The 25336-nt window shown below is 36.7% G+C and overlaps 1 protein-coding gene across 3 annotated transcripts in view; it reads right to left on the minus strand.

Moving 5' to 3' along the window:
* Positions 1-25336, minus strand: part of CCDC141 (coiled-coil domain containing 141) — a 168517-nt gene that overhangs the window by 77737 nt on the left and 65444 nt on the right. For all 3 annotated transcript variants that reach the window (XM_074338695.2, XM_019739337.3, XM_019739336.3), the window contains 2 exons: positions 23885-24001; positions 1285-1479 (listed from right to left, as the gene is read on the minus strand). In XM_074338695.2, the coding sequence (XP_074194796.2) occupies positions 1285-1479; positions 23885-24001 (312 nt within the window). The remainder of the gene's footprint in view (positions 1-1284; positions 1480-23884; positions 24002-25336) is intronic.

Below are 25336 nucleotides of genomic sequence, written 5' to 3' on the forward strand. Positions count from 1 at the left end.
AAACTATATAGATTTGTATGAGAAGTACTGTTTTACTGTATAGCAACAGGTTCTTGAACTGTTTTCCTTAGAAACAACATTAACTGATTGGCAGATGACCCACTCATTTTGCAGCAGGAGGGTGTAATGGAAGTTAAGAAGTCTCTTCTTCAAAGATGAAACTGCTGAAGAGAACTTTAACTAGTGCCACCATCTACTTAGGTCATTGGCTCCAGTAATACACTATGTTTGTTTCTTCTCTTAAAACAAAGAAATCCCAAGCAACAAACAATTTGGCAATAAATATTTCTTTAACATTTTTTAAACATAATTCTAGCAGTTCTATTTTGGAATTTTATTATTCATCCTTTTTAGAAAGTTTCCTATTAGTAAAGAAGTTCAAAACTAAGTAACTGTTTTCATATCTACCAGGACATTGTTTTCAGAGTATTGATGTCGTGACTTTACATCACACCATCCCCAGCTTCTGGGGACTCCCTATTCATTTTCTACCACATTGTCCAGTTTTTAAAATATCAGTGAAACTTAGGTATTAAACAATTCCAATAAGGCAGTTTGAAGATATTATTAGATTGGGAAGTGTTGAATCAATTTTCAGGTGAGCTCATCAGCCCCAGATGCTGATCCCCGCTCAAGTGACGTGAACAAGTGAACATTACTGTACAGCAGGGGCCACCCACTACAATCAATAGAAAATGATTCGAGCGGAGGAAGCGAAGCACTTCTCCAACCCCAGATGACTTGGCGATGGCCCAAAGCAAGATTTCCCGCTCGCTGAACAAGGCCAGAGCAAGGCAAAGAGGTCAGGTCTAGGTTGTTTTTAGCCTTGTGGTTTGCATGCAGAAGACTTAACATTTCTGTATTTTTTACTTGATAAATAAAAGAGGATTAAAAAAGAGAACGAATTTTTGGTAAAAGTTTCCAGGGTTGTGTTAACCTTGGTATATTTTATAATAATTCCCTTCCTCCACGCGAAACACCGCAATGGTGGACACAGGTAGTCCTCCCCCTGCCCCAAAACAGACCCATGACAGCTTTAAGATAAAACCCTCATGGAGGACTTTTTGTTCTAAGTGACTTTTTACATGTCAAAGTACTGAGTCTATTTGGTTTTGAGAACCAAATAATGGCCATGATAGGAATATATTGTAAAAGGTCCTCTTTTCAAGTTTGAAACTCTCACTGAAATGTCATTTTTGTGATGTGCTTCAGCCTGTTGAAGTAACCTGTCTCTTACGGGTTTGCCCTGTTTACCTAAAATTCCCAACTTGACCCCACACTGACCTTGTTAGCGCTGTTAAAAAACTCATTTGCCTTTTTTAACCAGGCGTTCCTTTCCACGATGAGCTGACCAAATTCTTCTTGTAGCCGATTCAGTTTCTGGTTAGAGAGTTGTAGATGTTCTCTCTCCACGTGGTGCTTGGACAGCAGAATCTCAAGTGCCTCACTCTTCAGCTTCTCGACAGTGGAATTCCACTCCTACAAGAGATGACTCTCTTCAGTTTATATTACACATCCTCCCCTTTCTTAAATCTCTAATAAGATTCAGAGAAAATTTGGATGTGTTGAACATACCAGAAATCCGTCATTATATTTTCAAATCATGAAGAAGTAAATGCTACATTCCAGATTTGAGTACCAAGATATTGATTTAAAAGAGGTAAACCCAGAAAACAGGCTAAAAAGGAAGAGGAGATGATAGTAGAAAGGGGCAGATTGGTTGGGATGTGTGATTGATGGAGTGTCTGGTTACCCTTAACACAGGTCACTTCCATTTCCATTAACACAACCTGTAAACATACCCCAAAATACAGTCAACAGCATTTTTCAATTCCTAACTCATTTTGGCCTATTTTTGTTCATGTAAGTATAAAAAAGTCTCCCAAAGTTCTGACTCATTGCTGATGTAGGCCAATGTGTACAAGAAAGGAGGGGAAATCTCATATTTTATGGCTGTTGTTTTGCATCTGCCTACACTTAAGATTGAAATTAAGAGCTGTTGTTCTTCACAAAATTAATAGCTGTTACTGTGCAGCATTGCCTCTTTCCTGACCCCAATTTCACCTCACAATGTTTCACTCTTAATGATATATAAACATTTCAGAAAAACAAAAGAGGTAGTTTTTTATTTTCTTTGCATGAGTAGGTAGAAGAGAAAGAAAATAAGGTTTGGTATACACCAAACATATTAACATTCAATTTTTTTGAAGGGAAATTCACATTTCTTGCAAAAAGAACTGACCCAGATCCAATTTCATAAAATAATTCTTATTTCTAACTTGGCAGTCTTGTTAGTGAATTTTCTGGCTCCCCTCTCAGCTGAAATTGAGTAGTAAGCATAGGCTATTTGTAAAGTTATCAGAAATTTAGCACCAAATTTCAAAAACTGCAATCTGACTCCATCTTGGCTTGTTCCCCAGTGCAAAATCTTGTATTAAGTTACATTTGTTATATTATGTTGGATAAAATAAGCATAATTTTAGTGCAATTTACCACTATTATTTCTATTCATTCATTTCACAAGACATACTAAATACTACATATCTAGCACTAGATGAATAGATGGCTTGAGGAAAATAAATAAGAATAAAATGTAGTTCTTTCCTTTAACAATAAATACATAAACTGCTATTTTACATAATTTTCATATATACTTATATTAAATATATGCCGGTCCTACAAATACATACATACAATATGGTAATATTTAAATATGAATTAGTGGGTGTTGAAGGTAGAAGTTGTACATATTATTTTATGGACTCCACGGAACCTGTTCTAGTATTTGTGCAAGAGAAAAATATTTTTATCAATGGATACAAGAGTAAGGACAGTAGATTAAGGGATTGGCGTTTTTTTTTTTTGTTTTTTTTTTAGCACCTATTAGAAACCTGTGGCTTGTAAGTATAAACCTCACAAACTTAGATTAGATATTATTATTTTTTCCAGTATTTACATAGGCTCAGGGGAGTATGTTACTCAAGGTTACATATGCAAGAGGTAGCAGAATCCGGACTAGTTCACAGGTGTATATATAGTGCTACATTCCAGGGAATTGAAGATAGACTCTAAAATCTCAAAATTTCTTACTGAATACACGAGACATATTAGTTGTGTATATAAGCTATGTGAGTTCTCAAGATCCTTCACTATTTAAAGAGTGATTTTTTTTTCCCCACTAAGGACAGTTACTATGTGCCATGACATTCTTTCATGAAGCACTGTAAATATCCCTCCCAGTAAAAAACCATTACCTTAACCTTCCTGGGAAAGAGCAAATATGTTTAAAACAGTTAGCATACTTCTTGCATGCACAATAGGCACTCACTAAATGCTAGTCCCACTTTTCTTCCCATCAGTTTTATCATGGTTCATTAGTACCTCCAAATTTGTTCTTTTTCTATGGGTATTCGTGTTTTCCAGTTCTAAAATAATAATAGTGGGAGGCTTCTCCAAATGGTATTGATCAGTGATCTGTACTGAACAGCATTATGGGATAAACAAAATAAAGCAGGTTTCTTTATCACAGTACTGTACTTTTCAGAATCTTTAGTATGTTCACGTGCATTGAGACTACTAGAGGGAAACTTGGTGTGAAATATTTGAACACACTGTTTTGACCAAGAAACCACTTGTGCGCTGATCATCTCAGGGACGAATGCTTCAGTTGGACCAACGTTGGGAAACCCTGTTCTGGTGGCTGAGAGCAGCCGAATCACCTACGGGTTCACCTGCCTTCACAAGTCTTGCCGTTTCTTTCCTTTTTGGTTTAGTCCCTATCCCTCCAGCTACTCAGTCAATCCATTTCCTTTCTGTTGTGCCATTCTCTTGTTTTCTGCCTGTTCAAATCTGTGGGGCATTAATCCTCAATGAACTCGTGTGAAGAGGTGCTTAATGTGTGATGACACAAAATAAAGCAGGTCATCCATTCAAAAAATTTGACGTTCACCAGAATCTTCTGTGCTCATTAGAGGAAGACCAGTTAAGACATGGAGAACATGAAGAAGATGTAGAAAGTTAGAGGGAAGGAAAATGGAGAAGAAATTAGGATGTGTGGAGAAACTGATGACAGCCTTTGTGTGCTCAGCCTGGATAGCTCTAAGCTCTAGAGAGCTGTCTTAACTCTCTGCAAGACAGTAAGGGTAGCTTTTTCTTTCTATATGCCAGCACGCTGCCAAATACTTCACATGTATTATCTCATTTAATCTGCCTCACACCCCTACAAGGTAGGACCTGTTATTATCCTCATTTTACAGAAAGGGTAACTAAGCTCAGGGGAACTTGCCCAAGACCTGAACACCAGTAAGTAAAAGAGTCACAGTTCAAACTCAGGTAGTTTGACTCTAGAATCTGCTCTCTCAAGCAGTACTGCAGCCTTAGTTCTTTATAGCGGCGATATACAGTGTTTTTTAAACACAGAAAGATTAAACATACGAGCTTAGAATTTTAGAGGGAAGACTTCCATAAGGCCTGGATAATGCCTTGGAGATGACAAAAGTCTCAAATGACCCTGGAATTTTATAATTTTAAATCAAAAGACTCATTGTTTCTACATAAATACAATATTATTATAGATATAATCAAGAATGTACAGCCCAAACTCAATCTTAATTTTGCTTAGCAACTGTACCAAAATAATAAAGCTCTTTTCTATGAGTAAGAAGAGAAATATCTGTCCTCTAACAGTGTTCATAAATCTGCCTTTCGTATAAATTTTGCAAACAACATTAAAGAGTGACTTCTGGAGTAGAGCCAAGTCTTAGAAAACCCACTTCACATTGTGCTATAAAAAGTGGACTGTGACCTTCCGAGGAAACTGTAAAGGACCATTTTGTGCCTCTTATCTTTTCTTATTCTCCATCCCCAGTCTTCTTAATTACATTTTCACATGAACTCTGTGGGTATTAAATGAAGCTGGGTCTATTCAATATTTCTATTCAATCTTCTAAGAAAAACTGGTTCTGTTTTCTCTGAGCAATCTCTAGGTAGGTTCTGGTGCATTTCTATACCATTCTGATGATGTATTTCCCCAGTCATTTTTCTTAGGGGACACATCCACTATTATATTTTTAAGATAAAACTTTCCAGAGTCATCTGAATCCATGAAACTTTAAAATTTTCAGTTGTCATTTTGTCAAGGCTGGAGGAGCCCAACGGTGAAAATCTTGATCTGTTTTCTCTAAGCCACTGTTGCCTGCCTGCTAAGTGTTAACCTCTGACTCAGTTTCAGTCACTTTGCAATAAAATGTTTCCAGTACTTGTTCCCACCAACAGAAAGCCAAAGGCTTCCATTTCCTTGGCTTTTCAGTTTGACAGGGATACATGCATATCTCTGACCCAGTAAAGATGTGGTAGTGTGTGTTCCTGGGCTTGGGGTGTGTGTCTCCACAGGTCACTCCATTATTTTCCTTTTTCACTCGCAGTAGTAACACTTTTAAGCTGTACATTTTCAGTATTCCATTTGCTGAGGAAATTGAGCTTCTGTTGGATCCCTTGATTGAAAGGGTACTTTCAAGAGGATTAGTGCTGATAGACAAGAGAGTGAAAATGATTTCTTCTTTCCTAGTTTTTTACAGTCCCAGGTTGGCTCTTCAAATGAAGTTATGGATTTATGGATTGGCATAAAAATTATCCAGCAAGTAGATTCAAAAAGTAAAATTATTAGCTATCCATTAGAAAAGAAACAATAGAATCACAATATGTCTAGTAAGCTCTTTTTTCCACATGAGAACTTTTCTGTAGATGAGATTTAATGATTCAACACCATGTGGCAAATTATTTTCACTATAAACTTGACTTCAGAGTGTAGTTTTTAAGTGAGAGAAGATGGACAAGAAGCAATAGAGGACATATTTGTAGACTACGAAGAAAATACCAGTTGTAGAGATTACTGTCCAAAATCACATCTGGCAGTGTCTAGCTCACATATAGTTCTGGTAGCATGGCTATTTCCTATGACATATCATTAGATACACCTTATTTCTTGTTCATTCTCTAAGTCTATGGTCCCCTTTGGTTCAGCACCCAGGAGAATTAACTCATTGACACAAAATCATAGAATTTTACATGATTGCATTAACAGATGGTACAAACAAAATAAACCTGGCAATTTTAATCAGAGAACACTTGAAAGTGTGTTTTAAGCATGAAGCTATTACATTTCCACTGTCTCTATTCCTAATGCTGTACTCCGCTTCTTGTAACTATATAGTTATATGTATAGTTATATATATACTATAACAATATATAATAGAACTATATAGTTCTATACTATATAGTTCTATATAGTTCTATCTATCTATCTATATCTATATCTATATCTATATCTATATCTATATATATATATATATACACACACAAAATTATAGTTGACATTCATTATTGTTCAGCTTCAGCTTCAGGTGTACAGCGCAGTGATCAGGCATCTATACCATCCCTGAAGTGGTCTCCCTAATAATACAAGTGTCCATCGGATACCATACAAAATCTTTACATTATTGGTTATATTCCCCAAATTGACTTTCGTATCCCCATGGCAATGTTGTGGTTACTGATTGTGCTTTCTAATCCCATCACCTTCTCCTTTATCCCCACCCTCCTACCCCATCTAGCAACCCTCAGTTTTTCTTCTATGTCTCTGAGACTGTTTCTGATTAGTTTGTTCATTTATTCTATTCTTTAGATTCCACATATAAATAAGTCAGTCAGAGAAAGACAAATACCTTATGACCTCACACACACATGCGCGCACATACACACACACACACACCCCTTCACACACATGACACCCCTTCACACAAACACACATACACACCTTCACACACACACACGCACACCCCTTCACACACACAGACACACACACACCCCTTCACACACACACAGGCACACACACACACACCCCTTCACACACACACACACACACACACACACATTCTATTAGCAAATGATCCCACGGATTCCTCCCAAATGCACCCTAAGACTCTTCAATGAGAAAAGCCTATTCAAAAGACTATAAATTGGTAACTACAATATTGCCACAGGGATATGAAAGACAGTCTGGGGAATATAATCAATAATGTTGTAAAGATTTTGCAGGGTGTCAGATAGGCACTTGTCTTATTAGGGAGAACATTTCATGGATGGTGTAAATGCACTGTACATCTGAAGCTGAAGCTGAATAATATTGTACATCAACAATAATTTAATATATAGTCACGGGATATGTAGTACAGCACAGGGAATAGAGTCAATGGAATTGTAACAGCTATATATGATGTCAGAGGGGTAATAGATTGGGGGAGGGGGGTTATCACATTGTGAGAAGTGGATGTCTAAAATACATTGTTTCGTACACCTGAAACTAATAATAAAAAAAATTAAATTAAAAATAGTGGTGTGAGGTGAACCTCTGTAAATCTCCCCTGGAATTTACAACTAATCGAACAACTATAACTCCACAAAGGACTCCCTGCACAGCAGACAGGTAAGACAAAGAGGCCCAAGACTGAATTCACCTAAAGGTGGGCGACTCGCGCCAGCAGGGGAGGAGGGAAGGGAGAAGTGCGGAGACGGAGCCCTGAGGGCGCAGGACACAGACCTAGCTCAGTGCTCCAAGCTCGCTGCATCCCGGAACTACCGCAGCTTGGGAAAGGGAAGAACTCAGACTGCTAGGGCTCCATTTATGGCCCACAGGGCTGAGGGGACAGCATATAACACGGCTGAACCCAATGCTCACGGCAGAGACCTCAGAGAAAAGACTGAGGGAAGAAGGCTGAAAACACTGGTTTTAGCCCTCACTGCTGAGCAGAGAACAGAAGCCTTGGGCATTGAGACTAGCCGCCCCCTCCCTATACTCCCAGAGCTCGCCCCATCCCCACCTGCCCTGTGCTAGAAGCGGAAGAGTAGCAGTGTCAGATCAAAAGAACAGAATATTTGCTGTTCTGAGAACTGTGGACTGCAGGCACAGATTCGCAGCCCAACTAGTTCCAGCAAAGGGGAGGAAGCTGTGGACGCAGGACTGGCTGTGGTGGTGGTCGCTGCCATTGCTCTGGGCCACCTCTCAAAACCCACCCCGCCCCTGGCCCCACCTATCTGGGTGGATCCCTGCAGGAGTAAACAGACCTGCTGAAACATACAGGCCCTGAATCTGGTGCAAGAAGAGCTTTGGAACTTCAAAAGCTCTCCGCATACCTACACGGACACTTCACCCTGTGATCCAGGTGAACTTTTAACAGAGGAGAAGCCCATCTCCCAGGGAATCCCCCCATTGTGTGAGAAGCTGGAATAGTGCAGAGAAAACATAGCACTACCATGTGAGAGAGAAAAAAAGGCTGTAGTCAGAGAGAAAATAAAACATTCTACCAACAAATACTGGAAAACAAAGAAAGACCTCTTCCTATCAACCTGTTGCAGAAGCCACTCCTGTAGATGTTTAGGAAGAGAAATAATAAATCAGTAATTGCCATGAATACCCAAGGCAACAAGACAGCTCAGAAAGAAAGTGAAAAGTCTCCAGAAAAGGAACTTAAAGATATGGAAATATGAGACTTAAATGACAGAGAATTCAAGATTGCAGTTCTGAAAAAACTCAACGAGATGCAAGAAAACACAGAAAGGCAGTTTAATGAACTCAGAAACACAATCAAAGAACAACACTGGCATTTTATGAAAGAGATTGAAATTTTAAAAAAGAACCAAATAGAATTCCTGGAGATTAAGAACTCTATAGAAAAAAATTAAGAATGAAATAACCAGCTTAGGTAGTAGAGTTGACCAGATGGAGGAAAGAATCAGTGACATCAAAGATAGAAACCTGGAAATGACATGGATGGAAGAAGAAAGAGACTTGAGACTTAAAAGAAATGAAAGAATTCTACAAGAACTTTCTGACTCCATCAGAAAGAGCAATATAAGAATAATGGGCATACCAGAAGGAGAAGAAAGAGAGAAGGGAACAGAGAATATATTCAAACAAATTGTCGATGAGAACTTCCCAAACTTGTGGACAGAACTGGATCCTCGAGTTCAAGAAGCAAATAGAACACCTAATTACCTCAATCCCAACAGGCCTTCTCCAAGGCACACTGTATTGAAGCTGTCTAAATCAATGACAAAGAAAGAATCCTCAAGACAGCCAGGGAAAAGAAGATGGTAACCTACAAAAGAAAGGCCATTAGATTATCATCAGATTTTTCAGAAGAAACTCTACAAGCCAGGAGGGAGTGGAACCAAATATTCAAACTATTGAAAGAGAAATTATGAGCCAAGAATATTACATCCAGCAAAGATATCCTTTAGATATGAAGGAGGAATAAAGACCTTTCCACATATACAGAAACTGAGAGAATTTTCTAATACACGACCTGCACTACAAGAAATACTAAAGGAGGCTATTTGACCACCATCAACAGGGACAATTTGTGGCCACCAAAACATAAAAAGGGGGAGAGTAAAGGCCTGAACCGGGATATGCAAATGGAGAAAGTAAGCGTGCTGAAGAAAATGGAAGACTCTAAATATCAAACTTTCTTTTACATAAACTTAAGGGTAACCACACAAAAAAAATCCAGAACTGAACTATATACTGTAATAAAAGAAGAAACAGAGGGAAACATCATAGAATACCATCACACATAAATAACAGACAACAACAAAAAGGAAAAGAAACAATGGAGACACAGCCTTACCAGAAAACTAAAGATAGAATGACATGAAATCCTCACATATCAATAATCACTCTAAATGTAAATGGACTGAACTCACCAATAAAAAGTCACAAAGTAGCAGATTGGATCAAAAAACTAAACCCAACCATATGCTGTCTCCAAGAGACACATCTCAGCTACAAGGACAAGCATAGACTCAAAGTGAAAGGGTAGACACTCCAAGCAAATGGTATCCAGAGAAAATCAGGTGTAGCCATACCGATATCAGATGAAACAGACTTCAGGGTGAAAAAGGTAACGAGAGACAAAGATGGACATTTCATAATAGTAAAGGGGACTATACAACAAGAAGACATAATAATCATCAATATTTATGCCCCCAATCGGGAGCACCAAAATATACCAAGCAACTACTAACAGAACTAAAGGGAGAAATTGACCAAAACACAATTATACTAGGGGACTTAAATACATCATTGACATCTATGAATAGATCATCCAAACAGAAAATAAATAATGAAATAGCAGCCCTAAATGACACATTAGATGAAATGGACATAATTGACATATATGGAGCACTTCATCCTAAAACATCAGACTACACATTTTTTTTCTAGTGTACATGGAACATTCTCAAGGATAGACCATATATTGGGACATAAAATCAGCCTCAGCAAATTTAAGAAGATTGAAATCATACAAAGCTATTCTCTGATCACAAGGCTTTGAAGTTGGATATCAACTGCAAAAAGAAAGCAGGAAAAAACACAAATACATGGAGATTAAACAACATACCTTTAAAGAACGACCAGGTCAAAGAAGAAATTAGAGGATAGATCAAAAGATACATAGAAACAAATGACAATGAAAATACATCCTACCAAAATTTTGGGATGCAGCAAAAGCCGTTTTAAGAGGGAAACTTATATCATTACAGGCTTATCTCAAGAAACAAGAAAAATCCCAAATAAACAACCTCACGTTACACCTTAAAGAACTAGAAAAAGAAGAACAAGTGAAACCCAAGGTCAGCAGAAGAAAGGAAATAACAAAAATCAGAGCAGAACTAAATGAAATAGAGAACAAAAAGACAATAGAAAAAATTAATGTGACAAAGAGCTGGTTCTTTGAAAAGATTAACAAAATTGACAAACCCTTGGCTAGACTCACTAAGATAAAAAGAGAGAAGACACTAATTAACAAAATCAGAAATGAAAATGGGGAAGTTATCACGGACACCACAGAAATACAAAGGATCATCCAAGAATACTATGAAGGACTATATGCCACCAAATTCAATAACCTAGAAGAAATGGACGAGTTCTTAGAAACATATAGCCTTACAAGGCTGAACCACGAAGAACTGGAAAATCTAAAGAGACCGATTACCAGTAACGAAATTGAATCAGTCATCCAAAACCTTCCCAAAAGCAAAAGTCCGGGACCAGATGGCTTCACTAGTGAATTCTACCAAACCTTCAAAGAGGATTTAATACCAATCCTGTTCAAACTCTTCCAAAAAATTGAAGAAGAGACAGTACTCCCTAACTCATTTCATGAGGTCAGAACCCTGATACCAAAACCTGGTAAGGACAACACAAAAAAAGAAAACTACAGACCAATATCTCTGATGAATACAGATGCAAAAATCCTAAACAAAATTCTAGCACATCAAATACAACAATGCATTAAAAAGATTATTCACCCTGACCTAGTAGGGTTCATCCCCGGGGCACAATGGTTGAACATTCGCAAATCCATCAATGTGATACATCACATAAACAAAATAAAGGACAAAAATCATATGATTATATCTATTGATGCAGAAAAAGCATTTGACAAGATACAACATCCTTTTATGATTAAAATACTTAATAAAATAGGTATAGAAGGAAAATACCTTAACATAATAAAGGCCATATATGACAAGCCCTCAGCTAATCTCATAATTAATGGTGAAAAACTGAAGCCCTTTGCTCTACGTTCAGGAACACGACAGGGCTGTCCCCTATCACCTCTGCTTTTCAACATAGTGTTGGAAGTCCTTGCCAGAGCAATCAGGCAAGAGAAAGAAATAAAAGGCATCCAAATTGGGAATGAAGAAGTTAAATTGTCACTCTTTGCAGATGACATGATGCTATATATAGAAAACCCTAAAGACTCCACCAAAAAGTTATTAGAAACAATCAACGAATACAGTAAAGTTGCTGGCTACAAAATCAACGTACAAAAGTCCATTGCATTCCTATATACTAACAATGAAATCTCAGAAAAAGAAATACAAAAAACAATTCCTTTTGTATCGCAGCAAAAAGAATAAAATACCTAGGAATAAACTTAACCAAGGATGTGAAGGACCTATATGCTGAAAACTATAAGACATTTTTGAAAGAAATTGAAGACACAAAGAAATGGAAAGACAGTCCGTGCTCATGGATTGGAAGAATCAACATAGTTAAAATGGCCATATTACCCAAAGCAATATACAGATTCAATGCAATCCCCATCAAAATCCGAAAGGCATTTTTTAAAGAAATAGAACAAAAAGTCATCAGATTTGTTTGGAACCACAAAAGACCCCGAATAGCCAAAGCAATCTTAAGAAAAAAGAACAATACTGGAGGTATCACACTTCCTGACTTTGGCTTGTACTACGGGGCTACAATAATCACAACAGCATGGTATTGGCAGAAAAACAGACACATAGACCAATGGAATAGAATTGAGAACCCAGAAATAAAACCACATAAATATGGACAGATAATTTTTGACAAAGAAGCTAAAAACACACAATGGAGGAAAGACAGCCTCTTCAATAAATGGTGCTGGGAGAATTGGATAGCCACGTGCAAAAGAATGAAACTGGACTGCTATCTGTCACCATGTACAAAAATTAATTCAAAATGGATCAAAGACTTAAGCATAAAACCTGACACAATAAACTGCATGGAAGAAAACATAGGTACTAAACTTATGGACATTGGGTTCAAAGAGCATTTTATGAATTTGACTCCAAAGGCAACGGAAGTAAAGCTAAAATAAACGAATGGGACTATATGTAACTTAAAAGCTTCTGCACAGCAAAAGAAACCATCGACAAAATAAAGAGGCAACCAACTGAATGGGAGAAGATGTTTGCAAACAGTGCCTCCGATAAGGGGCTAATATCCAAAATACATGAGGAACTCACGCAACTCAACAAAAAAAACAAACAACCCAATTGAAAAATGGGCAGAGGACCTGAAGAGACATTTCTCCAAAGAGGACATACAAATGGCAAATAGACATATGAAAAAATGCTCAACATCACTAATCATCAGAGAAATGCAAATAAAAACCACAATGAGATATCACCTCACCCCAGTCAGAATGGCTATCATCAACAAGACAAATAGTAACAAGTGTTGGAGAGGCTGTGAAGAAAAAGGAACACTCATCCACTGTTGGTGGGAATGCAGACTGGTGCAGCCGTTATGGAAGGCAGTGTGGAGGTTCCTCAAAAAATTACGAATATAATTACTATATGACCCAGCAATCCCTCTCCTGGGTATCTACCCAAAAAAATCTGAAAACATTTATGCACAAAGACACGTGTGCTCCAATGTTCACTGCAGCTTTGTTTATGGTGTCCAACATGGAAACAACCAAAATGTCCTCCGATAGATGAATGGATAAACAAGTTGTGTTATATATACACAATGGAATACTATTAGGCGGTAAGGAAAGATGACATAGGAACATTTGTGACAACATGGATGGATCTTGAGAGTATGATGCTAAGCGAAATAAGTCAGACAGAAAAAGCAGAGAACCATATGATTTCACTGATATGTGGTATATATAAACCAAAAACAGCAAAAGAACAAGACAAACAAATGAGAAACAAAAACTCATAGACACAGACAATAGTTTAGTGGTTTCCAGAGGGTAACGGGGGTGGGGGGTGGGAGATGAGGGTAAGGGGGATCAAATATATGGTGATGGAAGAACTGACTCTGGGTGGTGAACACACAATGGGATTTATAGATGATGTAATACAGAATTGTACACGTGAAATCTATGTAATTTCACTAACACTTGTCACCCCAATAAATTAAAAAAAAAAGAATAAACAACAAAAATAAATTAAAAAAATCCTACAACTACTAGAACTAATAAATTAATTCAGTAGAGTTGTAGGGTACAAAGTCAATGCACAAAAATCAGTTGTGTTTCTATAGACTAACAAACTGACAAGGAAATTAAGAATTACCAATTCCATTTACAATAACATCAAAAAGAACACAATTTAGGAATACATTTAATCAAAGAGGTTTTAGACTCATACATTGAAAATTATAAAACATTGTGAAAAAATTAAAGAAGACCTAATTAATGGAAAGATATCCTGTGATCATGGATTGGAAAACTTAATATTGTTAAGATGGCAGTACTCCCCAAAGTCATCTACCAATACAATGCAACCCCTTTCAGAATCTCAATGGCCTTTTTTGAAGAAATGGAAAAGTTGATCCTAATATGTCAAATTGCAAGGGATCTTGAAGAGCCGAAACAATATTGGAAAAGAACAAAGTTAGAGAACTCACACTTCCAGATTTTAAAACTAGCTCCAAAACTACAGTAATCAAAACAGTGCGGTACAAGCATAAGGATAGATGTTAATATACAGAACAATGAAACAGAAGTGAGTCCAGAAATAAACTCTCCCATCTCTGTTCAGTTACTGTCGATAAGCGTACCAAGACCATTCAATGGGGAAAGAATAGTTTCTTCAACAAATTATGCAGGGACAACTGGATATCCATATGTGAAAGAATGAAGTTGGACCCTTACTTCACTTCATACCTTATAAAAATTTAACTCAAAATGGAGCAAAAATCAAAATATAAGAGCTAAAGCCATAATATATGTAGAAAAAACATAAAAATAAATCTTTATCACCTTGGATTTGACATTGGTTCCATAGATATGACACCAAAAGCACAAGCAATAAAATTAAAAACTGGTAAATTGAACTTCATCAAAATTAAAAACGTTTGTTCATCAAAAGACACTACAGGCAAAAGGCTTGAACAGACATTTCCTCAAAGAAGATATTCAAATGGCTAACCAGCACATGAAAAGACCTTCAACATAATTAGTTATTGTGGAAATGCAAATAAAAAACCACAATGAGATAGCACTTCACACATAAACATGGCTCTAAAATTATATACAAATATGCATATATATACGTATACTACATATATATATATGTATATATATATATGTAGTATACGTATGCTACAAACTACAAATATGTATATATGTAGTATACGTATATATATGAAAATAAGTTTGGGCAAGACTGTGGAGAAATTGAAACCCTTGTACATTGCTGGTGGGGGCATAAAATGGTGCAGCTGTTATAAACAATATTGTGATTCCTCAATAAATTAAATGTAGAAATATCATATGACCCATGAATTCCACTCCCAGGTATACACTCAAAAGAATTAAAAATACGTGTTGAAAAAAAACATCTATGTGAATGTTCATAGCAGCAATGTTCACAGTAGCCCAAAGGTGGAAACAACCCAAATGTCCATTAACTAATGAAGAGACAAACAAAACGTGGTATATTCATACAGTGGAATGTATTTTCAGCCATAAAAAGAAATGATGTACTGACACATGCTACATGCAACATGGATGAACCTTGGAAACATGCTAAGTGAAAGGTGCCAGACATAAAAGCCCACTTAATGTATGATTCTATTTACATGACATATTCAGAATAGGTAAATCCATAGAGACAGAAAGCAGATTAATGGTTGTCAGGAGCTAGGGGGAGAGAGGAATGGATTGACTATTTAATGGGTATGGTCTTTTTTTTAAGGTCTTGAAAATGTTCTGGAATTAGATAATGGTAATATTTATACAACATTGTGAATACATTAAAATACGCTAAAGGTAAATTTTATGTTATATTTGTTTTACCACCAATTAAAAAAAAAAGCCCATATGACGTTGTGCAAGGCATTGTGTTAAGTACTGCCATCTGAGAACATAATTAATCCTCACAACTGTGTAAATTAGACACAATTTTCACCCTCTTTCACAAAAGACAGAATCCAGGTTCAGCTACACAAGAAATATGCCTGAAAAGCAGAGACGCAGATTTACCTCAGGCCCTGAGAATGCACCATTCACTCCACTGCCATATTCTGAAATACTATGTATTGTTGCCTCAAACAATGTCTGATATAGCCACAGGTTTATAACATGCAGTCATTAAAAAGGTAATTAAAATATGCATTTGAATAGAGAAATGCTTATGATATTATGCTAACTGGAAAAACCACACTGTAAAACACCACATACTTAATTTTGTATTTAAATACACACACACAACATGTACATATACACACAATTGTTTAATACTCAATATTATGCATGTTTTATATTTCCTTCCCAGTTCCATACACATCCATGCACTATGAGTGATTTTAATTTTCTTTAGTTTTATGTATTTTCTAATTTTTTCAAAATTAGGATGTATTATGTAATCAGAAAAATGAAACAAACATATTTTTAAAGAGCCACTTTCTTGTAGTGGTATTACTGATGATAATTATGCATTTAAATTATTCAAATAAGCTTGCAACAGATTCTGCTTTACTTCTTTATCTTATAGTTATAAATATTTTGTAACTTTAAAGTTGACTTTTTCCTCTGAATAAAGATTCCATGGGACTTAAGTGTTGGTATTTTTTAAGATCTCCAAATATTTTCAGAAGGAACTTGTTTGACGCCAAGATTACAAATCCAATTTAGGAAATCACTCAGCAAGAACTGGAAAATATTTTCAATGACTTGGAAAATCGGATTAGATGATGAATCATGGAAGATGGTTTCAATCTTGAATCTAAGGAAAGTGAATTCTACTATATTAAAACATTAAAGACGATGTTTCTATACACCATTTTCAGTTTGCTTTTCTCCCAGAACTTCAAAGATTATTAATCAAAGACTTTATTGTTTATATATATATATATTCATCTATGAAAATAATTAAGGAGAACATGGACATATATGAAATATATGAGAAAAACAATTCAGTGCCCCTTAAAATTTAGTGTCAATTCAAATCCTCTGGGTTAAAATACAGATTCTGACTTGATAGGTTTGGTGGGTAGAGTCTGAGATTCTGCATTTCTAAGACTTCCAGATGCTTCTGCTTCTGTGTGGGAGCCACACTTTGAATAACAAGGCTATAAATCTCCTTTAAGCCTTTAAAATGGAAATTAATTACCTCAAAAAGACATCATGCCACCCCTAAAGTCACTCTCATTCAAACTGCAATAGTTTTCTAAGTGACTTTCCTGCCTTCAACATCACTACATCCCATTCTTATCATTCACATTGTTTCCAAGGTAATCTTCTAAAATGCAAATCAGTTTACACTACTACTCTACTTGGATGATACCTTATTACCCATCACATCTCAAATCCAAATGCTTACAGGGGTCTGGCACATAATGTGAATAAGTAGAGAAATGGTGGGGGCTGTGGCAAACTGGGGTGCACGTACCTTTTCTAAAGGAAATAGCTATTGCTGGTTTCTAGCAAAGAACAGCTATCTCTATATGAAAATGTGAGCCTGATATTGCCAGATATTGCAGGGATTTTTTCGAAGGAGCAGGAAATCTAAATTCCTTTTTTGATAAAAATTTCAGAAAAAGTCAAGAACCATATGATTTCACTCATATGTGGGATAGAACACTGAAAAGCAACAAAGAAACAAAAACTCAGACAGACAATAGTTTAGTGGTTAGCAGAGGGTAAGCGGGGAGAGGGGTGGTAGTTGAGGGTAAATGGGGTCAAATATATGGTGATAAAAGGAGAACTGACTCTGGGTGGTGAACACACAATGCAATATATGGATGATGTATTACAGAAATGTACACTAGAAACCTATGTAATTTTACTAACCAATGTCACTCCAATAAATTTAATAAAGATAAAAAAAATTTCAACAGTTTAAGATTGGCAGTGAATTTTTTTTTTTTAATCTGATGTCTGAAACAAACTACATAGAATCTCTGAACATGAGATCCAGACTTCAGTATTTTTTCAAAGCCCCAGGTCATTCTAGAATACACCAACTAAAAAGGGCCTGAACTGAACCAAGTGCTGATGCTATAGAAGTGAAGGGATTAAGAGCTCACCACAGGGGTACAAAAATTACTTTAAACTGAAAATGTCTGAACAATCAATAGCCACAGAAAGAACTATTACCGAAACGTAAGCAGAGTCTCCTGAACATACAGCTGCCTTGACCCCCTTCCCAGGGAATTTCCTGATTGAAAGAAGACTAACCCTTAGTGCCAGGAAGTGCAAATTCAGCTGCCATAAACCTTCCCATTGGGGAACTTCTAGTCAGGAAAGAGACAGATTGCCCACTCTATTAACATCAAAAAGCCCAACCAAACCTTCCATACTCTTCCAAAGGTCCTAAAAGTCCCCCTTTCTTAAGCTGATATATATGAACCTTTACTTTGGGCTAGTCCACAAGTTTTTCAGTACTGGGAGCTTCCTGGTGCATGTGTGAAAACAAACCTTGTCTTCATTCCTGTTAATCTATTGCGAGTTAATTTGCAGGCTCCAATCACTGGACCCAAATTGGAAAAGAAAAAGTTTCCCTCCCAGCACAGGTTGGCTCCTGAAGGCAGTTCTTATATGAACATTATTTCTGATGTGTGGAAGCAGCAATAATTATGCCTCCTCGAATGAGACAAGAAGAAAGTATTTGTTTATGTACTACTTTAATATATACATCCTGCAACCAAATCTGAGCTCCAAAGGTTGAATTCAAGCCTTGGGGCATCAAATTGATATACGATAAAATCTAAGAGTATTTAAGGTTTCTTAACAAAAGGGTGGTTTATAACCAACCATGTCTGCTATTTCTTTATCTACTACACATGTAAAAGGAAAACAATTTTTCATATTTTGTAAAAAAAGTATAATTTAATACAATTATCCATAGTTAAAGTTTGTATTAAAAAATCCTTTTGCTCAATTATTTTAACACATTCTGAATAAGGTATTACATTTATTAAGAGATATGAAAGTTGCCATATTTATTATTTGAATGCATTCCAGAAAGACATGATAGTGGCATTTTCAAAGTTTATTTAGAAAGAACTTACTGAGTAGACTAACAAGCAAAGCTGTGGGAAGCAGAAACACCTACTTTTCCTGTGTTGTTAGATTATTTATATGAGTTTCACTCATGAATCCCCAGCTTGAGGCCTTATTTCTATGTTAAATCTCCTTTGAAAGGAACATTCCTCCCTCTTCTCCTCATACCCGTACCCAAATAAAAGTCCAAAACATAGTATGTTGCTCCCTGTTTAAGGATATATAACATTGGAACCCTTCTCTAAGAACAAGGAATGAGATCGTTGAAAAACCACAGATGAAAACTATTTGAACATTTACATCATGGATGGGAAAGGACAACATTTGTGGAGCCACTACTGAAATGTGGATGGTTTCACAAATATTTGCTAATTGAGTTTTCAAGCCTCAGCTCCTCCTGACAGGTGAGGAAGGTGAGGCTCAGAGAGGTCAAGTGCACCCAGATGGCATAGTGAGTGACACAGCAGGAATTTCAACCATGTTTTTCCCCATGGAGCTGTAATGCATTATAGCTTCATAACCTGTGCTCCCAACAGCACAGGATGCTAAGTCCTTCCGGAAATCCTAAAACTGTGAATAGGACCAGCAATGAGCTATGCCATCACATAGGACCCTGTGTTTAGAAGGGCCCATGCTTGCGTTGATGTTCTGCTATTGCTGTATTAAAATCATAGTAATTCTTTAAGAAAACCTCTGCATTTTCAATTTGCACTGGCTCCCACAAATTATGTAGGTGTCCTTCATATAAAGGCCAAGTGAGAATAAAGTTTATAGATAAGAGAACCTTCCTTGAGGGGCCAAAAGGTGGTTGGGCCTCAGTGTCAAGGGCACTGGCCATCTGAATTAGAATGAGGTTGGATGCCAGAGACAGGAGATAAGCCAGGGGAGAACTTCCTGGGGGAAATGCTTTCTCTCCCAACCTGCCTCGTCATTGTTTGTCATTGTACCTTTCAGTATAAAAAATAGTAGCCCTGTCTAGTACTAGCCAGAGGGGAGAAATATCAGATAGCACTGGAATATGACTGGTGGAGAGCTAATAAATGAGAAGTAAGCAACTGACCCTTTCCTTAGTGTGCCCTCTCCAACGCTCCACATGTGAACTGGATAGAATATAACCCAAGAAAATGGGTCTTGGAACAAAGCAGGGTTCAGATTCTAATCAGTAAAAGGTCCTCCAAGGACCTTTGTATATGTCTGGGGTATAGGGGTAAACCAGGAATGGTTGAGCCCTAATTTTTAACAACAAAAGCTCTCTGCACTCAGGGGCTCCCTGCTCTACACCCACTCATCTAGAACGGACAAGTTAGAACACTGGATTTCACAACCTCCAGGCCTTACCAGTCAAGCTGCTTATATCCCAAGGGAATACTAATTCACAGGAAAAATAACATTTGAAGAGTGCAAACAACACACTAAAAGACCTAAATCAGAGGAAGCGGAATTAACGCACTGGACAAACCCAAAATTTAATATATGAATATAGTATACCTTATGATATAAGAAAGGACATTAGACAGATGAAGCAGGAACTGTTGTAAAAAAGAATCAATGTGAGGGATTGGGAATGAAAAATGTAAATAACCAAAGTAAAGAACTCGGTGGGAGGGCTGAATAGCAGGAGTTCAGTAGAAGAATCAGTGAACCAGAAGATCTGGTATTAGGAGGGGATAAAGAAAGGGGAGGCAGTTAAAAGTATGAAGGATAGAAGTAGAACATCAATATCTATGTAACAGAACTTTCCAAAGTTATACAGTAGATATTACCATAATGAAGAACACAAGGAACCACATAAATGAGATGCAAGCAGTGTTGTGGGAAGAAACACAATGAGATCTATGCCTTAATACCATTTAGGCAAATTGAAAGTATGGGACTCTATATATTTTAGGAATAGGAATGTCTAAAGCCACATATTGAACTCATTAGAGTGAGTGCTTGTGAGAATGGGAATGTGAGGGGATAGAGAATTAAGGGGGCATAATAAAAACCAAGACAGGACCAAGCTAGAGATTTATGATGAATTAAAGAGTTTGTGTAATACCAATTTTTTTAAAAAAAGAAAAGGAAGGAAGGAAGGAAGGAAGGAAGAGAAAATGGATAGACAGGTAAAAGGAAACTAAGTGATTATCTTTTTTTTTTTTTTTTTTAATTAAAGTTGATTGGGGTAAAGTTACCAGAGAATTACAAAAATAAATTAAAACAATGTTTCTTTCTTCCTCACAGTTAAAAAGGTCTTAATAAACAGATGTGAATCAAACATCCTTTTTATACCAGGCACTGTTCTAGATACCAAGACGAGTGGTATTTTCCACTTTTAAGAAATGTTGCTATTTCCCCAGTTTAGTCCCACTTCTTCGGGCCAGCTCTGAAGTGGTGTTTTTTATACTCATGTTGCTTTAAATATAATAAACACAACTGATTTTATAATCTAAATCCTGTCCTCTTTATGGGATCTAAAAGTTAAAGGGAGTTTTGAAGTCATTTAGGCCTACCTACCACAGCCGCAGGAGTCTTTTCTATATCCCACGCTGTGGAAGTTTCCTGCCCTGTAATGACTATTTCTTTCCTGGGGAATGGCTGTGGAATAAGTAATATTAGCTCTGAGGCAACTCCCCTTAGTCTCTCTTCTCTGGGTTAAACATTGCTAGGACTTTTAACTCTTGTCCTTGACAAACTGGTCTGATTATTGTTTTGCCTTATTCTGCCTTATTCTGGAACGACCACCTCCTAACCAACTGCTCATATCCCATCCATCTGCTCAAACCCCATTCTTCTGGAATGTCATCCTGGATCACCCCAGAACAGAGGGCCACTCCATCCTCTGCATTTACACTGATGGGGTCTCTTGCAACCCACACAGATCAGGGACCCCTGCTGCCTTGAATAACCAGGTATCTTGTCATTGGAGTATCTAGTGACCCAAATTGATGCAGGCGTCTTAAACCTTTTTAACAACAAGTTGTGTTTGAGTATCCATTTCTATTTGGTTGACCCAATCTAAATATTTATGCAATATTTTGGTATCTGTAAAGATGGCATTGAGATTGGGGGCTTCCATAAACTAGCCAATAGTTTGGATGGAAAATATTACACCATAAAGAATGCTTCAAGGTACGTAATAAAATGGGAACTCCCAGCAAAGCAAACTAATACTTATTTTTCAGAAAACAAATTTATTCTCAAAGATGACATAGAAAAATAGTTATCACTACCTCAGCTCCCAAAGCCAGTTCAGCTCAAAAACTGCTTATTTGAGTACTCCCTAATACTCAGCTTCTGCATGAGATCTCTAACTGGTTCCTGAGTGATTCAGCACCCAAAAGGAAGCAGTCGACTTGTCCAGAACAAAACTGTGTTTATTAGGAATTTGTACCCTTTTTTTATAATATTCGCTTGGATATTCTTATGGTGTAGCTTCTATATGTAATCAAAATATATAATCCTGCCATATGAATTCATCCATATAATAAAGTAATTTATAGCTAAAGGATATCAGGTTACACAGAAAAATATTTCAATAAAGTTATAAAGGAAAAGAAGCATAACTCTAGTGCTATGTGTTTCTAGGGTTGTATATGGAAATGCACAAAAATATTAATAATGGTTATCTTAGTAATGGTTATCGTTGGGTTGAAGGATTCACTTTTATTTTCCTTATAGTTTAGAAGTTTTCTATGATGTACTTAATGTAATAAGATACATATATTATTAAAAATTTACATCTTAAGCCCCTTATGCCTGCAATACAAGGATAATGATGGGAAGAATATGTATGTTTTTCTTCTATGAACATTGGCATTACAAATGTGAACAATGATAGAAACTGTGCCCTACTAGAACCGAGGTCATACGTTAACAAATATTCTACTCCAAACTGTCCTCGGGGCTGTGAGAAACCATAAGCCCCAGTTACAGTGAATATAAGCCCAAAGGATGCCTAACTTATCTGAACATACCATTTTGGTTTGTTTGTGTTAAAGGAAGCAACCGTCCAATGCAATTTGGGTCATCTCTTATGCTCAACATTTAAGGATTTTGATAGAATTTTCACTGATAAAACTTGAGTTTGACATGCACAGAATAAATTGTTGTATAATTTCAATGAAAAAATATCCTAAACAGATAAACCGAAATGTTGAAAAACTTTAAAGAACTTAAAAAATTATCAATTACAGCAGTCTTTGTAACTGCATCTTTTATCAGTCAGACAAGTAATCAAAGCAAACACTTTGAATACCTATATATAGTTTGAATACCAGCAAACTTTGGAAAGTATTTATAAATCCCACATGTACAAATGAGTCAATTAACAAATAACAAGACATAAGGAGAGGGGAGCACTGTTGCATAGCTGCTCTGTTCCTGTTGCTTTAGCACTTCATGGTTCCATTTTGTACATTAACACACCTACAAGTAGTTGCCTGGCTGGTAGCCATTACTTTTTGCAAAACTAACAAATGTGAATCAAGTTAAGAAACTAGGGAACTATAAATGGAAACAGTTAAGTAAACTATACCTGGAAATCACAAAAGTGATAGCTTAATGAGACCTCAGTGTAGAAAACCATTTTTTTAGAAAGCTAGCAGAGAATAGTGTTTGAGAGTTTGAGCCAGGGAGTTAGGTAAGACCTGTAAACAAATTCTAACTCTGCCACTGACATGAGATATTACATTGGTAAAGTTACCCTGCATTGCTAAGCCTATGTTTTTAGTTTGTGTTTTTGATCTGTAAAATGAGGAAAATAATACCTACTCTTTAGGGGTTTGGTGATAATTTAGATAATGCATCTCTTATACTTAATACACTATCTATTCAAAAAAGACAGTTATAATTGTTGTAGAAGCTGTCGTTTTGTTCATTATTTTTCAAGAAGCGCAGTTAGTGGTCAGTGGCATTAGCTAATGCTGTCATAATCTTTTCTGTGTAAATAGTGGGTTCTTCAAAGGGAGGGTTTAGTACTCCTCTAATACCTATAAAAGCATGGTCAAGGGAAGTCCATGCATTTTTCAAGTAGTTTTAAATGTGTCTCTTACCTTTGCTTTCATTTTCAGTTCCTCGTGCTTCCGGATTAGCTCCTCGTTGTCTGAAAGTGATGAACCTACGCTTTGTTCCCGTAGCTCTTTTATGGTTTTCTGAAACCAACAAGTAACCTAGGTAAGAAGCAACAAAGAGAGATTAAATTTCAAATGATTAGAATAAGTGAATAAAACTTCAGGAATATTTCCTTAACCTTTCAAAACTTAAGCTACCTCAATTTCACTTTATATAAACTCATCTTGTGCATTAAATAATTATGATCAAGTTTTTATTTTTTTCTCCATTCAACCTCTACATGCTTAAGAGAAAAAAAAATAATCCCCAAAAAGCATGAAAACAATATATCAATTCAGATTACATGGCATGAAGAAAATAATTCAAAATCTCCGAACAAAGAAGAACCACAACAGAGTCCCACATAGACTATAAATCATGCATGCTTTTAGAATATAAATCTTTTCTGATTAAGAATATGAATTTGAGTATAGTGAAATGATCCACATGAAGATATTAAACAGCATATGCAGAATTCTATTTCTACTATAAAAAATGTAAAAACACTGTTTGCTGCAATTGCTGGAAATCTGTATTCTGAAAACAAATGAAGAAGTTCTTAAAATTCTGTTGACATTATAAATGGCTCAGGGCATGACATGTTCATTTAGACTTGATTTAGAACATGTGCCTTATATGGTATTAAAACAACAAATAGCAAAGTACATTGTAGAATGCACTTGAAAGAAGCAGTACATTCTAGAATGATGACGTAAGTTGACACTGAACTGATGACATGGGGTCCCTGGAGGTAGATTCCTTATCCGAATTAACAGAAAGAGACATGGAGTTTTACTCTCAAGTCCTATGTAGTCTTATCCGCTTGATCACGTCATCGCTACTGATTCCTCAGAGCTCACTACATGTGAGAGAGAGCTCGCAAGTTGCTTTTTGGGCATCATCTCTACAACTCTATAACAGGTATGCGATCATCATTGTAGAGATGAGGAGAGGTCAGGCAGCTTATCCAGGGCCATATAGCAAGTGGCAGAACCAGGATTTGTTCCCAAGCCTACGTTAATCCAAAGCCCACACTCTTCCCATTGTGCCCTGCTGTCATTCTTGGGTAACCTAAAGTCTTATAGCCCTGGGCGTCAGGGGGAATCGCTTCAACCTAGAAAAAAAAATAATCCTGGCAGTCCATTCAAAGAGATGGACATTGTCCAAGCATCATACTACGTCTTTCTCCAGCTTAGGTTGTTTTGCCTACAAGAAGCTCAGGATTTCTCTGAACTCTTATAACATCTGTTTGAAGCAGATGGCCAACGAGAAAGTTAGATTAGTCCTGAAGCTCCACACAATAAATGTACACCACACACACACACATACACACACACACACACACACACACACACACACTACACAGGGGGTTCCGTCGAATTGGACATTCCATT

This window comes from Rhinolophus sinicus, chromosome 17, assembly GCF_057876585.1.
Source record: "Rhinolophus sinicus isolate RSI-liver-muscle chromosome 17, RSI-T2T, whole genome shotgun sequence".
NCBI lineage: Eukaryota > Metazoa > Chordata > Mammalia > Chiroptera > Rhinolophidae > Rhinolophus > Rhinolophus sinicus.